This window comes from Acinonyx jubatus, chromosome B1 (genome assembly GCF_027475565.1).
Source record: "Acinonyx jubatus isolate Ajub_Pintada_27869175 chromosome B1, VMU_Ajub_asm_v1.0, whole genome shotgun sequence".
Taxonomy (NCBI): Eukaryota; Metazoa; Chordata; class Mammalia; order Carnivora; family Felidae; genus Acinonyx; species Acinonyx jubatus.
In genome coordinates, this window is record NC_069382.1 from 191864478 (window position 1) to 191880160 (window position 15683).

The 15683-nt window shown below is 46.1% G+C and overlaps 1 protein-coding gene across 3 annotated transcripts in view; it reads left to right on the forward strand.

Moving 5' to 3' along the window:
- BOD1L1 (biorientation of chromosomes in cell division 1 like 1) overlaps positions 1–15683 on the forward strand; it is a 52850-nt gene that overhangs the window by 14134 nt on the left and 23033 nt on the right. For all 3 annotated transcript variants that reach the window (XM_053217562.1, XM_053217563.1, XM_053217564.1), the window contains exons 6-11: positions 1042–1208; positions 2997–3108; positions 3773–3911; positions 4597–4669; positions 6654–12639; positions 14906–14970. In XM_053217562.1, coding sequence (XP_053073537.1) covers positions 1042–1208; positions 2997–3108; positions 3773–3911; positions 4597–4669; positions 6654–12639; positions 14906–14970 — 6542 coding nt within the window. The remainder of the gene's footprint in view (positions 1–1041; positions 1209–2996; positions 3109–3772; positions 3912–4596; positions 4670–6653; positions 12640–14905; positions 14971–15683) is intronic.

Below are 15683 nucleotides of genomic sequence, written 5' to 3' on the forward strand. Positions count from 1 at the left end.
GACCAACACTTTGTGCTACTCTGTATCACGTGATTAAGTTCTGCTTATGACCTTTGTTAAAAATCAAATATTATTTGCAACTACTTGTAAGCAGCATTTTGTAAATTTGCCGTGGGCTTTTGGATAGGACACCTAGAGAGAAAATCCTAGAGGAGAAAAAGTAGAAGCTTTTAATTCCACCTTTTAATTTCAGTCCATCCCAGTCTGCATCCTTAGTATCCCCCTAAAACCGAAATGACCAGCCCAGAAAACAACATCAGGTATGCTTTTCATACCTCGTTGTGAGGTCAGTTCCATAGGCCCTGTGTATGATGGATATCACTCATCCTGTGTGTACCCCACTTTCTGAAGCCTGACTAAAATTCTCATTCTAGGTGCTTTTGTGGGGCTTTCCACGTTTTTTCCTGGACAGGACTAGGTTTATATGTCTGAGATCCAAGAAGTAAGAAGGTGACTGGTTGGAGAGTACTAAGTGGCAGAAATGAAGACCTTGTTTACAGGTTTTCTACTTCACTTGCTGTGTGGTGGGAAACATACCCACCTTCCTAGGGTAGAGGGCTTTTAGTACATACTTGGTGTGGGCCAATTATTGACTCTTGCCTCTTGCGTAGTGAGAGACTCTCAGGTGGTCATTAAAATCTCAAAATTAAAAAAAAATCTCAAGCCTACTTTAAAGTGTGGGTTCAAATGAACTTGTTCAGTTTTACAGTGGCAAAGCCACGTCCGTACCAAGTCTACTGACGTACTAATGAGAATTAAGTATTTGTCAGGGAACCCTGAATGGTGACAGGGTCTAATTTTTTTTTGCCTTCTTTATGTGTGAGAAGCTCATTGGAAGAAGTAAATTTCGATATGGATGGGATGATAGCCTTTAAAAATGTTTATTTCTGATTTTTTTGCATCCTGATATTTTCCACTGGGCTGACAAACGCACTTGAACTATATTGATAACTGCTTTTGTTGCTTGATGTTGATCAAGCATGGTGTCGACTTCATTGGTAATTCACAGAAGCACTCCTCTTTCTTTTGGCTTTCTTCCAGATGAGGAGAAGAACAAGCAGAACAAAACAAAAACTCAAAACAGCGACCCCAGTGAAGGAAAAGCAAAAAGCGTGCGGCACGCTTATGTTCACAAACCATATCTTTACTCAAAGTATTATAGCGACTCTGATGATGAACTTACCGTAGAACAACGACGCCAGTCTATTGTAAGTCAGATTCGATCTGTCGCTATTAACCTGTCACATCAGGTTGACAGACCTGGCTAGTCTGTGTGCAAGGTACTGGGCAGCAGACAGAACCATGACATGGAGGTTCTGTCTTCAGCAGCCTGTCATTTAGGCAGAACAGACATAAACGTGTGACGTAGGTGTTTGTGTCATTATGCTTAATAGTGGAAACCGGGCAACAAGTGTTTCACAGTATGGAAATGTTTGAATCAAGTGTGGATCCAGCCCATACAAAGATAGGATGTGCAGCCATTAACATAAGATTCAGAGGAAAGTGCAGGTGGGTGGTTGAGTTGGTTAAGTGTCCGATTCAGCTCGGGTCACGATCTCGCTGCTTGTGGGTTCGAGCCCTATGTCAGGCTTTGTGCTTGGAGTCTGGAGCTTGCTTCACGTTCTGTCTCTGTCTCTCTCTGCCCCTCCCTCGCTCATGCGCTCGCTCTCTCTTTTAGAAGTAAATAAACATTAAAAATTTTTATTTCAAAAAGAGAGAAGTGCAGTCTACAAATGTCCTAGGTACAAGATGTGTCATTGGATTAACAGCTTCTTAGAGAAAAAAATTTGCTACCTTATCATAGGTGTACGTCGTTTTTAAGATGACTTACGGTTTTAGAAACATTAAAATATGGAGCTGCACATCTTAGAGCGAGGAAATGCTGTTACCTACGATGGTCATTTGAAGGAGGTGGAAACGCTGATAGTTGCTTGTCTCTGAGAAGTTTGCTTCATCAGAGGTTATACCAATGCTTAGGGTTTTTGGCCCTCTGAGCCTTGGAGTTCTGGCTGGAAAAGGGTGGGGGGCGTAACCCACGATGACCAGATTCTTGTTTTTTTATTTTATTTAATTTCTTTTTTTTTTTTTTTTTTATACTTGACAGAGAGAAAGACACATCATGAGCGAGGGAGGGGCAGAATGAGAGAGAGAGACACAGAATCCGAAGCAGGCTCCAGGCTCTGAGCTGTCCACACAGAGCCCGATGTGGGGCTCAAACCCAAAAGCCATGAGATCATGACCTGAGCCAAAGTCGGATGCTCAGCCGACTGAGCCACCCAGGCGCCCCTTGTTTTTTTAACATAGGATAGCAGAAAGTCCCATGTCCAAAACCTGGGTCCCAAGAGCATAACCCACAAGTCATATTTGTTGTAGAACTAGCCTGTCTCTTGAATCTGCACTTCAGTTTCTCCTTTAAGAATAATTTAAAAATTTGAGGTGCCCGGGTGGCTCAGTCGGTTAAGCGTCTGACTTCGGCTCAGGTCGTGATCTTGCAGTTTTTGAGTTAAAGCCCCGCGTCGGACTCTATGCTGACAGCTCAGAGCCTGGAGCCTGCTTTGGATTCTGTGACTCCCTCTCCCTCTGCCTCTTCCCTGCTCACTGTCTCTCAAAAAGTAAATGAATGTTTAAAAAAAAATTTTTTTAAGAATAATTTAAAAATTATTGTACACAGGAGATTTGCCTGTGTACATATGATGTACATTGATGTTCATATATATTTTCACAGCCAGCCTTTTCATTGAAGTAACTGGTTTATTAAACCACCATTTCCCAAAATGATACCTTTCCTATTCCTTAAACTAATGGCAATCTGAAAGACTAATGGAAAATTTTCTGATCTGTCTCTTCTGGTAGCTTCCAAATTATATAATGTGTATGCACCTTTGCAAAGCCCATTATTTTGTAAGAATATTTGAAGGGTAAACATACTTGTTTTCATTGTTTTTGCTTTTGCCTAATAGTTGGTCAGGATAATTGTGAATATTTTGTGGTTTTAGGCTAAAGAAAAAGAAGAGAGGCTTTTAAGAAGGCAAATTAATAGAGAGAAACTTGAAGAAAAACGAAAGCAGAAGGCAGAAAAGACAAAGTCTTCAAAAGCTAAGAGTCAAGGTATAGGAGGTGTTAACTTTAATATTTTAAATTATCTTGTATACTCCATTATTTTCTAGATATTCATATTACTTATGAGATGATATAAAATGATCTAAATTGCATCTCAATAAAGCTGTTGTATTAAAACAAGTATTCTTAAATATGGAAGGTGTTTTTTTTTTTTTTATTCTGATGTATCACTTTTTAAATTCTATTGCTGTATCTAAGTTATACATTCTGTCAGGTACCAGCTTATACAGCTCTCATTAGCAATTTATTTCCCAGCCATTGTGGAATGAATTATCACTGGAAAATGGATTGTTTGCATGTGAGTAATCAAGCCTTGCTGGTGATATTAGTGGAATTAATCTGTGCTTTTTTGTTTACTAAAGTGTCAGACATTTATCTGGAATATTTCATTGAACAAAATTGAACTTTCTCTGGGCACTGATCCTTTGTAGCATACAAAAAAAAAAAAAAAAAATACACACACATAAGCATTTGAAATAAAAAAGCTAAGACTTGTCCATCTAAAATATTACTTTTCTTCTAGTACAACTTAAGGATATTAAAGCCATTCAGCACTTTTACATTGATCAGAAATTCTCAATGAAAAATAAATATTACACTGTTTATAAATTCCATTCTAAAGTACAGCTTATTGATATTGCTTCTTTCCTAGGCAAAAATAGTGTGGACTCAGAAGAATCATCAACAAAGACTTTGGAACTGAAAACCCCCAGAATTAAAGAAGTCCTTAAAGAGCGGAAAGTATTAGAGAAAAAGGTAGCCTTAAGCAAAAGAAGAAAGAAAGATTCAAGGTACACGTTCTATCTGGCAGTGCTCCCATTATAACTTTCCCCTGGCATACTTTCAGAAGGGAGGCATTGGCAGTGACAGTAAAGAACCTTACCTTGAAAGTGTGTGTCATTGTTGCACATTTATGAGAACCATGGGGGTTCAGAACTCTCTATATCCTCATTCCTTGTGTTAGTATCTCTACTGTAAAGTAGTGTGTTTTAATGTTTTGGGGAGAGGGGGGCCCGGAACTTTTTCATAATCTGATGGCAGTTTCGGATCTCCCCAGAAAAATGCATGTGTATAAACACACAGTTGTTTTGAGAATTTCAGAGTTTATGGACCCTCTAGAATACTCAGGAAGTATCCCTACAGTGCCACTTAACCACTTATTTATAGTGACTGCATCCATTTTCTAGTCTTGCTAGGCATTCCCTTCAACAGTGTCTCATGCTTCTCCCCGTAAACCAGAGGGCTGAACCAAATGCTTATCTGTCATTGCATTGTCATAGTGAATTCTATAAGAATTAGAAAGCCAAAGAGACTCTGAAAGTGGCCTGAAGGCCCATGAGCCATAGGCTACAGTCAAGTTGCATTATGTACATTTGTCACAGACTTGGATTTAGCTGAACCAGTAATTAATCTTACTGAGAAATTCTTATATTTTATTCAAATTAAGCTCATATATGACTTTTTCTTCCCACTTAGGAATGTTGAAGAGAATTCTAAAAAGAAACAGCAATGTGAAGAAGATTCCAAAGAAACTCTCAAGACAAGTGAGGTGTGTCTGAATTAATAAAACCCATTTTAAATGTTCTTTTGTTAGATAAAGGCCATTCAGTCCTTTGGAGTAAAACTTGGAATGCAATTTGATCTTTTCCAAGTTAGATAAAAAATATATCACCTTCAGCATTCTTGAACCCCCATCTTATTATGACCTGAATTCCTCATTTTGACCAAGTTGATTCATGTGATCTTTTATCCAAGTAATAGCTACTTTTCTACTTTCCTTTCCCTCATTCCCCAGCCCCCCACCCTCATTTGTTATATTAGCAATAGCAAAATTGCCAGTAATGATAATGGAAAAGAAAGAGGGTAGCTAAAATCCCTTCTCCAGGGCAGATTATTCACTTCATTCTCCTACATTCCTCCACAAATGTACATAATTTTGTAGAGTGGGTGTAATCTTGCAAAATGATTTTAACATTCCCTCTTGCTCATTTCATGTTACCGTGTAAGTTTCTAGTTATTATATTTAATGACTGTGTAGGGTTGTATTGAATAGATAGACTGTAACTTAAGCATTCCCTTATAGTTGAGCACTTAGATTACTTCCAAGATCTGACAAATGTAAGTACTGAAAGTATGTTTAATGAATACATTTTTTTCCCCCTGTTTGGATTATTTTCTTGGGATAAACTTTTGCTTTCACTGGACTCAAATCCTTATTTACTCTGCCATATTTATAATTCTATAGCCAAACTATTTTTTTTTTTTTTTTTTTGAGCAGACTCCACGCCCAACCTAGGGCTCAAACTCACGACCCTGAGATCAGGAGTTTCACGCTCTACTGTCTGAGCCAGCCAAGCACCCCTATACCGAAACTATCTTCACATTTCCAAGGGAAAACTAATAATTTAGTGATTATTTATTCATAGCCAGTTAATAATCTTGATTTCTTTATTCAGAAATTAGAGGCATATTTATAAGTATATCCTGATGTTTTAATGGCATACTTTAAAATATTTAACTTCATTTTGTGATAAATTTCTTTTAAAAATGACTTCATAAAATTTTGTTCATATAAACTGGTTGAAGCTTACTGTAAAATTAGGCAATAAAATCCTTGTTCTTTCTTTGAGGAATTTCACTTTAAAGTGTTTTTTTAAGATCTTTCTGTGTCCTACTCCTGAATCTGTAGAAGTGCATTAATCTTTGTGTTAAATTGTAAGAAGTTGCAGTGATAAACTAACCCAGAAACACAGATCTTCTGAGAACTTCAGCTCATTATTTGAATGAGAAATTATAGGTAGTGGTCAATGAGACTGTAGTGTGTGTGGTCTGCGTTCACTGACTAACATTAATAATGTACTCGGTGCCATACTGTGGGACAGGGAGGAAGGGTCGGATGCTCTGGTCTATCATTGTCTTCCTTCGGATACATAAACATACACGTGCTTGATATGTGATAAGGTTACTGTTACAGTGAGGTTTTGTGTGCATTTGAAACTTCCTAACTAGAATGGCGTTTAAGGAGCCTGAATTCATGAGGTTTCCACAAATCATTCAGGCTCCTAAATTAAAATGTAAGAAACCTTCATTTCAGTATAGAATTTTTAAATTGTCTTCATCATGTTTTGGAACTGAAAAGAACATTGAGCTCTCATTCATGCAGCTTATGTTTATTAGTGGCTGCTGGGTGTTAGTGAGCTTTAATGGTTTGGAGTTCAAGGAGGCCTCCCAAATGCAGGGACAGGTCTCAGGAGAGATAGCTGGTCTCTGCACAGATCTCTGCGGTGCAGTGGGAAGAGCCCTAGACTGCGAACGAATTCATCTGAAGTCGTTGGCCTGGGGACAAGGTCATCAATTCCCACTGAGCTTTGGTTTCCCGATGCACCAAGTGGGGTCACCAGTACCTACCACAGGCTGCTGGCGAGCTTAAGTGACATGTAACACGTGACGGCAGTCAGCATATCGGGGGTACCCAAATGCTAAGTTTGATTTTAGTATTGCTCATATTTTACCTTTTTTTTTTTTTTTTACAGCATGGCGAAAAGGAAAAAGTGTCCTCTTCAAAGGACCTGAAGCATGTTCACGCAAAAAGCGAACCAAGTAAACCTGCCCGAAGACTTTCCGAGTCGTTGCATTCAGCTGATGAAAACAAAAATGAATCCAAGATAGAGAGAGAACACAGAAGACGCACATCCACCCCCGTCGTGGAGGAAGGGGCACAGGAAGAGGCTGACGCAAGAGATGGGAAGAGGCAGGCAGAACGGTCAGAGGTTGGCACTGAAGAGCCCCAGAAACAGAAGAGCACACTTAAAAATGAAAAGCATCTAAAGAAAGATGATTCTGAAACACCACATGTGAAAAGCCTACCTAAGAAAGAGGCAAAGTCCTCAAAGGACAAGCCTGAAAAAGAGAAGACTCTGTCAGAAGACAAAGTGTCTATGAAACATAAATATAAAGGTGACAGTCTGCATAAAACGAGTGAGGAGACAGAGCTTCACTCTTCTGAGAAAAGCTTAAAAGTGGATGAAAATACTCAAAAGCAAAGTCAGCAACCAAAACTGTCTTTGGATGATAAAACTGAACGAAAAAGTAAACATAAGAATGAGAGGAAATTATCAATTTTAGGCAAAGATGGGAAGCCAGTTTCTGAATATATTATAAAAACAGATGAGAATGTTCGTAAAGAAAACAACAAAAAAGAGAGACATGTTTCAGCCGAGAAAACTAAGGCAGAACACAAATCAAGAAGATCAAGTGATTCTAAAGTTCAGAAAGATTCTCTGAGTTCAAAGCAACACGGAATCCCATTGCAGAGAAGAAGTGACAGTTATTCAGAGGACAAGTGTGATATGGACCCAACTAATGTAGATAGTAATTCGAAACCAGAAGAGATGGTTCACAAGGAGAAGCGAAGAACAAAGAGCCTACTGGAAGAGAAGCTTTTGTTAAAGTCGAAACCAAAAAGTCAAGGCAAGCAGTTAAAAGTAGTTGAACCGGAATTACAAGAAAGTGTCGCGAAACAAGTGACCACTCCAAAACCAGATAAGGAGAAGAACGCAGAAGAGATCAACCCAGATAGACAGCGAAAGTCTAAAGTTGAAGACAAACCTTCTGAGGAAACTGGTGTAGAAGCTGTATCGGACAGTGCCGCTTCTTCACACGGGGTACAGAAGGACTCTTCGAGTCACAGAGCCAAGTTACCGTTAGCAAAGGAGAAATGTAAGGCTGAAAAAGATTCAGGCCCCTCCAGACCTGAGAGGAAGTTATCAGATGGGCACAAAAGCAGAAGCTTAAAGCATAGCAGTAAGGAAGTGAGAAAAAGGGAAGAAAATAAATCGGATGACAAAGATGGTAAAGAAGTTGACAGTAATCACGACAAGGCCAGAGGGAATAGTTCGGTTATAGAAAAGAAATTGAGTAGGAAGTTGTGTGAAAACCGAAGAGGAAGCTTATCCCAAGAAATGACCAAAGGAGAAGAAAGATCAGCAAACACCTTGGGCACCACCAGTAGTTCCTCCATTCAGAGACCAAAAAGGAGTGGTGATACCACATCAATGCCTGAACAAGAGCCAATGGAAATTGAGTCCGAGCCAGCTGTTGAAAATGTGTCTGAAGCATCTAAAAGCCAAGACAACAGCAATACTATCTCTCAACAAGACGTTGACTCTGAAAATGTTACAAAACAAAAAACCGCAGTCCCGGTTCTAAAGGATGAATTAAGAACTTCCACAGTAGACTCAAAAACAGCAGCTCCAGCCTGTAAATCAGGACGTGGAACAGGAGTTGTTAGTAATTCTGAAAAGCACGCTGACCATAAAAGCACCCTGACCAAGAAAGTGCATATCCAAAGTGCTGTGTCCAAACTGAACCCTGGGGAGAAAGAACCCATTCACCAGGGAACTCATGAAACAAATACAGACTCCGAAACTAGTCCTACACCGTTTCCTCGAGCCCCGTCCGACAATGACAGGGCACAAAAGAATTTGAAAAATACAACCAGACCCCCTGAAGAACATGCTGCCCAAGGAGATGCTGATCGTGTACATTCCCCAAATTTAGATCCTTCACCATCCTTAAGTTCAGTAACTGTCGTGCCTCCAAAACAGTCTCCTGATTCGGACGTAATTCCTTTGGTTGACTGGAGGACTGTTTTAGAAGGCGACCCAGCCAGCCCCTCACTTGTGGAGCGCTCTGGTATTCCTAACACAAGTTTGACTGCTGGGGAATCACAGGTCCTTATGACAGGTGACAGCAAAGAAAGTGGGGCAGTTTCCACAGTAGATACACCGGCAAAAGCAAGCGTGGATAGCAAAAGACACATTCCAGAAGGTTACCAGCCCACTGTGTTGCACAGTAAGCAGGGACAAGTAAACATGCCTGTTGGTAGCAAGTTAACTGACACGAGGATGGAAAGTGAGAGTGTTAACGCAGAAGATGGCTTGATGGACGTGGCCAGGAAAGAAAGTGACTTAAGCACAGAGCCCAGTTCAAAGCAGACAGTGAGAGCTGTGCAAGAAAATGGCAAAAAGCATGGCGTCACTGTTGACCCAGTGCTCGGCACGCGGACAGACAAAGCTGCCGAGACAGTTGTGCTCAAGTGTAGTAGTGGCCCAGGTGAAATAGAAAACACATCAGTTGATGTTGAAAGAAGGACTGAAAACAGCGAGGTGGACACCAGTGTTGGATGTAATGCCGCTTCCCCAGTTTTGCAGCAAAGGAGTGGAAATGCTGAGGGTGTGACTGCCGGGCCTGGCAGAGCAGAAAAGTCTTCTTTTGCCACTAGTTCCGAAGGGAAGGGCGAAGGTGTTCCCTTCAATACCGTGAAGGCGGGGGATGCTACAACCACGTCCTCAGAAACAGGACAGGGTGAGGTGGCTGTGCCCTGCATGAGCATTGAGGCAGACGAAGGCTTCGTAGCAGGTGTCTGCTCTGGAAACAGTCCCCTTCACGTCGGGGCAGAAGCCAGCGAATGCACTGTCTTCGCGGCGGCCGAAGAAGGCGGAGGCGTTGTCACAGAAGGGTTTGCCGAAAGTGAAACCTTCCTCACAAGCACCAAGGAGGGAGAGAGTGCAGAGTGTGCTATGGCCGAATCCGAAGAAAGGGCAGCAGACCCCGTGACTGCTCACGCAGTAACAATTGAAGACAATGTCAATAGTGGGGTGACAGAAGAGAAGGATGATGCTGTCACCAGCGCCGGCTCTGAAGAGAAGTGTGACGGCTCTTCACGTAGTGCGTTGGAAATGGCAGAAAGAACTGTCACCTTTATCAGTGAGGTTGAAAGCGATGGCGCGGTGACGAGTGCTGGGACAGAAGTAAGGGAGGGCTCCTTAAGCAGTGAGGAGGTGGATGGGTTCCAGAGAAATGTGACAAGAACGGGCCCCAAAAAGGAAACCGAGGGGACTGTGACATGCACCGGCGCGGAAAGGAGAAGCACTGCTTTTGTCATGTGCTCCGTCACAGGCGCAGAGCGACAGGAGGAGCGTGTGGTTACAGGCGCAGCTGTGGCCCTGGCGGGCAGTGACACGCCACCAGGAACCAGCGCCCCCCAGGACGGAGACGCTTCTGTGCATGACGGCACGGAAGGTGAGAGTGCCGTCACCAGCACTGGGATAACAGAAGAAGATGGAGAGGGGCCAGCCAGCTGCACAGGCTCGGAAGAGGGCAGCGAGGGCTTTGCTCTGAGCTCTGAATCAGAAGAAACTGGAGAGAGCGCAATGGACAGCACGGTAGCTAAAGAAGCCACTAACGTGCCTTTGGTCGCCGCTGGCCCATGTGACGACGAAGGCATTGTAACGAGCACCGGCGCAAAAGAGGAGGACGAGGAAGGTGAAGGTGTGGTGACCAGCACCGGAAGGGGAAATGAAATCGGGCATGCGTCCACCTGCACCGGGGCAGAGGAGGAAAGCGAGGGGGTATCGATTTGCGGAAGTGCCGAAGAAGGGGACGGTCAGATTGGTACTGCGGCAGGGTGCGTGGGAGCTGAGGCCGGAGCCACCGTCACCAACGCCAACGAGAGCAGTGTTGACAGCTTGAGCGGTGCGGAGAAGGGCATGAAAGATCCGGAGATCTGCTCCAGCGCCAAAGGCGTCGTGGAAAGCAGCGTGACCAGTGCAGCTTCAGGGAAGGGTGACGTGGCCCCAGTTCCCAGAGGTTGCGAGGCTCCCATGACCAGTGCAGCTTCAGATCACAGTGACAGTCTGCTCACCAGGAAGGAAAAAGTGGATGACACCACTACTTCCACTGGCTTGGTGGGGGGCAGTTACGAGGCACTCAAGTCGGGTGCAGGCCCACAATGTGAAGCTGGGCACATGTCGCCTGGTGGGAAGGAAGACGAAGGAATCATCACCTCTGGGGAAAATGAAGAGTGTGATGGCCTTCTGGCCACTACAGCCAGTGACACCATTACCAACCCAGCTGGCGTAGCTGGGGGCAAAAGTCCAGGCAAAGGCTTGCTGATTTCCACCAGCACGACAAACGATTGCACCCTTCAGCTAAGCACAGTTGCTGATGTACGGGAGGGTCATTCAAGCGCACTGAGAGGTGGGGCAGATCGGGAAGGTGCCGGCATAAACGGGGAAGAATTCGAGGCCCCCATGCCCAGTGCGGTGTCAGGTGAGAGCCAGCTGGCTGCCGTGAGAAATGAGGACAAAGACGAGTGTGCCATGATTTCCACCAGCATCGGCGAAGAGTTCGAGGTGCCGATTTCTAGCGCGACGACCCTCGCGTGTGCCGAAAGTCAGCCGCCGGCGGCCGCGGCGGAGGAGAGCGCCAAAGGCGCCGGCTCGGCGAGCGCCGACGACTTCGAGGTGCCCATGCCCAGCGCGCCCACGCAAGCTGAAAGCCCCCTTGCCTCGACCAGCAAGGAGGAGAAGGACGAGTGCGCGCTCATCTCCACCAGCATAGCGGAGGAGCGCGAGGCCTCCGTGGCAGGCGCACGGCCCGCCACCGCCCTGGAAGAGAAGGACGGCAGTGCCATCATCTCCACCAGCTCGGGGGAGGACTGCGAGGGCCCCGTGTCCAGTGCCGCCCCGCGGGAGGAAGGCCACCCCTCGGCCGTGCGAGCGGAGGAGGTCGGCGACACCGCCATGATTTCCACGAGCACCTCCGAAGGCCGCGAGGCGGTCATGCGGGGCGCTGTCCCACGGGATGATGAGCGGCCCGCCGCTGCAAGGACGGAGGACTCCAGCGACACGGCCATCATCTCCACCAGCACGGCCGAGTGCGTGCTGCTTCCTGCCGGCCTCGACAGGCACGAGGAGAGCCCGCTGACCGCCAGCGTCACCGACAGAAAAGACCCCTCGGCGGCCAGGAGGAGCCGGGGCGAGGCCCCGACGCCCAGCCCGATGGCCGCGAACAGCCCTCCACACCCAGCGCCGCCGCCAGGGGCCAGAGCCATGGGCCCCGAGGACCGTCCCTGCGAGGTGCCACCGGCAGTGACAGAACGGAGCGAGAGCCCTTCGCCCCTGGTTGGCGTGGCAGAGAGGAGCACGTGGCCGAGCTCCATTCAGAGAGGGCGGGGGGGCCAGGGGGCCGCCGCGGCAGGGCATGACACCTGTTGGGCAGGGAGGGGCGAGCAGAGGGGAGCGGGCGCACCCGAGGATGGACAGGGGCGGACGGTCGGGGACGCCTCCCTCGGGAGCCGCTGTTTGCCGGCAGTGAGTCCCGGTGCCGGGAGGGCCGACAACGTGCCTCCTGTCCCAGACGCTGCAGCACAGCCGCCCTCTCCTGGGCACTGTGGGCCGGCCGACCCCGGGAAAACCACCCCCAGTGAATGTGTTAATGGCCGAGAGTCAGAAACTGGTCCTTCCCACGGGGCGCCCCTTCCAGCTGCCTGTGCTGTAGCTCCGTCGGCTCCAAGACATGAGCAGGACTTGACCGTGACAAGTGACCACAACGGCGGACGGACAATCCAAGGGTCCAGTGAGAAAGCAGGAGATGGTAGTGGCATGAGGAAATCATTCCAGGAGGAAAGAGACCTCAAGGTCATTGTTCCTCCTGAGGAGAATTTGCACGATATAGGTGAGACTCTCCCTAATTGCACATACTAGCGTTTTACAAAGGTGATTGCACGTAGAGTATGTTTAAAACCATTTTTCAAAAGGTGGTTTTGCTTCCAGGATGTCACAAAATAACTTCTCAAGTAGGAAGATTGAGCTCAGAACCATGGGTTTAAAAACTTAAAACCTTAGACCCGTTTCTCATGTGCCAGGAGAGCAGAGGCAGGAAGCTGGGGGAGGGGAGGTCGCCACCCGTGTGTGATTTGCATGACTGCTGCAAGCTACTAAACCTTGAAGCCTCGGGTTTCTGTCAAAATGAACACTACCTTACAACAGCCCTGTGAAGTGAGCATTTTCTTATCACTCCATTTACACATGAGAAAATAGGTTCAGAGAGTTTAAATAACTTGCATGGTACTTAGGGCCCTTTAGAAAAAAATTACTTCCGAGCCTTAGTTTTCCATCGTATAAAAGGCGGATAATAGTGCAAAAACAAACACGACTCAGCCCTCATCTAACGTCCTATAGATTTGCGATGAGTGTCAGTTCAGTCCGGCTGGCTACTTGTCATCAGGGGAGCACAGTATTTTTTAACGGAGTTTTTCATTCAGGTAAAGTGAGCTTCTGGTTTGGAATTTGAAAGACAAAAAGAAACGTGTTCCTTCCTTCCTGACAGATCTCAGAGAGTAGATGTTGGTAGAAACAGTTGGTAACTTTCAAAGGGGTAACCTTTAGGCTCAGTCATTCACTGTGCCATCCAACTTGGGACACCCTGTGCCAGCCACGACTGTGCTGGACTTTGGGGAAGGGGAGCAGCTGTGAATCCGGCTTTGCATTTTAAGTAGGCAGGGACGCTCTGATGGCAGGTGCTTGGATGCTGTGGGAACTCAAAGGGACGTCGTGGGCTGGACCTGAGGGAGTCAGGGACGTCGACTTCTTTTCTGTGGGTGTGTGCATTAGAGTGTTCTGGACTTTTAAACTGCAACAGCCCTTAGATGTCATCAAATACAGCCTCAGGAAGCTGAGGCCAACAGATTGAGTCCTGTTCATTATAGGGACTTAAGGGGCATTAAGAAGTGTTCCAAGGGTTGAAATAAGGGACTTGAAATGTTTCCATTGCTTTTTGCCTGGGAAAATTGAGTGTTCTGCCAATTTTGTTTATTTTTGACAGAGAGAGAATGAGTGGGGGAGGGGCAGAGAGAGGGAGACACAGAATCCGAAGCAGGCTCCAGGCTCCGAGCTGTCAGCACAGAGCTCGACAAGGGGCTTGAACCCACAGGCCACGAGATCATGACCTGAGCCGAAGTCAGACACTCAACTGACTGAGCCACCCAGGCGCCCCAAGTGTTCTGCAACTTTTTATGCATTAACCATTGCTACAGTCTGCTACTCCTTTCTCCCCTGCTTTGTTTCCCTGAAGGAACAAGATAGAAGAGGTTTGGGGCGCCTGGGTGGCTCAGTCAGTTGAGCGGCCGACTTCGGCTCAGGTCATGATCTCATGGTTCGTGGGTTCGAGCCCCGCGTCGGGCTCTGTGCTGACAGCTCAGAGCCTGGAGCCCGCTTCGGATTCTGTGTCTCCTTGTCTTTCTGCCCCTCCCCGCTTGTGCTCTGTCTCTGTGAAAAATGAATAAACGTTAGAAAGAAAAAACAGTAGAAGAGATTTTAGCAAGGAAAAGCCCGCATCCTCTTAGAGAAAGGAAGGATTTTCTTTGGAGGCTTCTGTGCGGGTGGATGAAAGAACTGGAGACCACAGTCACAGAGGGACGAGGGTGAAAGAGGAAGGATCACAACAGGGATAGGACTGAGTCTTACCAGAGAATATGCCATTTTCTTTCCTTCTGCCTCCCGTTTTCCTAACTTTATTTTCAACTCTGCTGTGTCAGGGTGAAATAAGCAAAGTGAATCTGTTCATAAACATGTTCTTTGTTGAGAATATAGCTCAGCGGCCCAGAGTTTTTTCTTTTAGGGCCAAACTTGATGCAGAACACTGTAGAAAAATATTTGGAAATATCACGTCTCCAGAAATAATCTTCTGTTATTCTTTCTGGGCAGCCATCTTAACAGCGAGAAACGATTTCACCCCCAAACTTAGCAAACGACTCCTGCCTTTCATCCACGATTTTTCACACGTCCTCCTTTTGTTGTTTTCTACTGACAGCAAAATAAAACAGCGGAGGAAGGGATCACGGCAGGCTAGGGAACAACATTGTTACCTTTTGATTCAGCATTTTTTTTTTTTTTTTTTGCAAGCAAATTCTTAAATTGGTTAACGGTTTGGCTTTCTTTAGGCACTGAAGAATCTCCGTCGAGTGTTTTGGGAGGATGGGCACTGAAAGGCAGCTTGAAAACTGAGGTATGGCTGACAGTTCAGTTCCACTGGGCTGCACGTGGTGTAAGTACTATCTCACCACGCGTAGACGTGTGCGTCCTTCAGCATCACACGGCTCCTGTTCCCACTGTACTTTGGACGTTTACACGTTGTCATGGTCGTGTCCTGTGCAAGGAAAGCTAATAATCTCAACACGTAGTGCCATCATCAGATCCATGTACTCAAACCAGGAGTCACCCGCAGTCTCTCGGTGTCACCCTACATTTAAGCCATTGCCAGTTCCTACGCGTTCCATGTCCAAAATGTGACTTGAATCTCTGCAGCCGGATCTCACGGCCCCCTCTGAGTGTGTGAGACAAGGTAGCAGTAAGCACGGGAACGATGCACAGTGCAGAGGACGGTCAACTTACCAGCAGGAGCAATGGTGCGCAGACAGGAGGGCTTGCAAAGAAGACATTTGAGTGGTGGTTCACAAGCAGAGTAGGGGTTTACCAGAGGGGAACGAAACGGAAAAGAGCCTTGCAGGCAAAGAAGTATGTTCTGGACGTGGAGCAGGAGGGCAGTTGTGAGCCCCAGACCCCGCAGTGGCGCGGGAATGGAGGCCTGACGAGGGAGGGGACGTGATGGGGGCGGGGGGTCGTCTTGTGTGTCGTATTATGGTGGCGTTTCACTTTTAAGGGGACAGGGCAACCACTGATGGATGAAATATGAGATTAGACTGACTTTCGTTTTCAAAG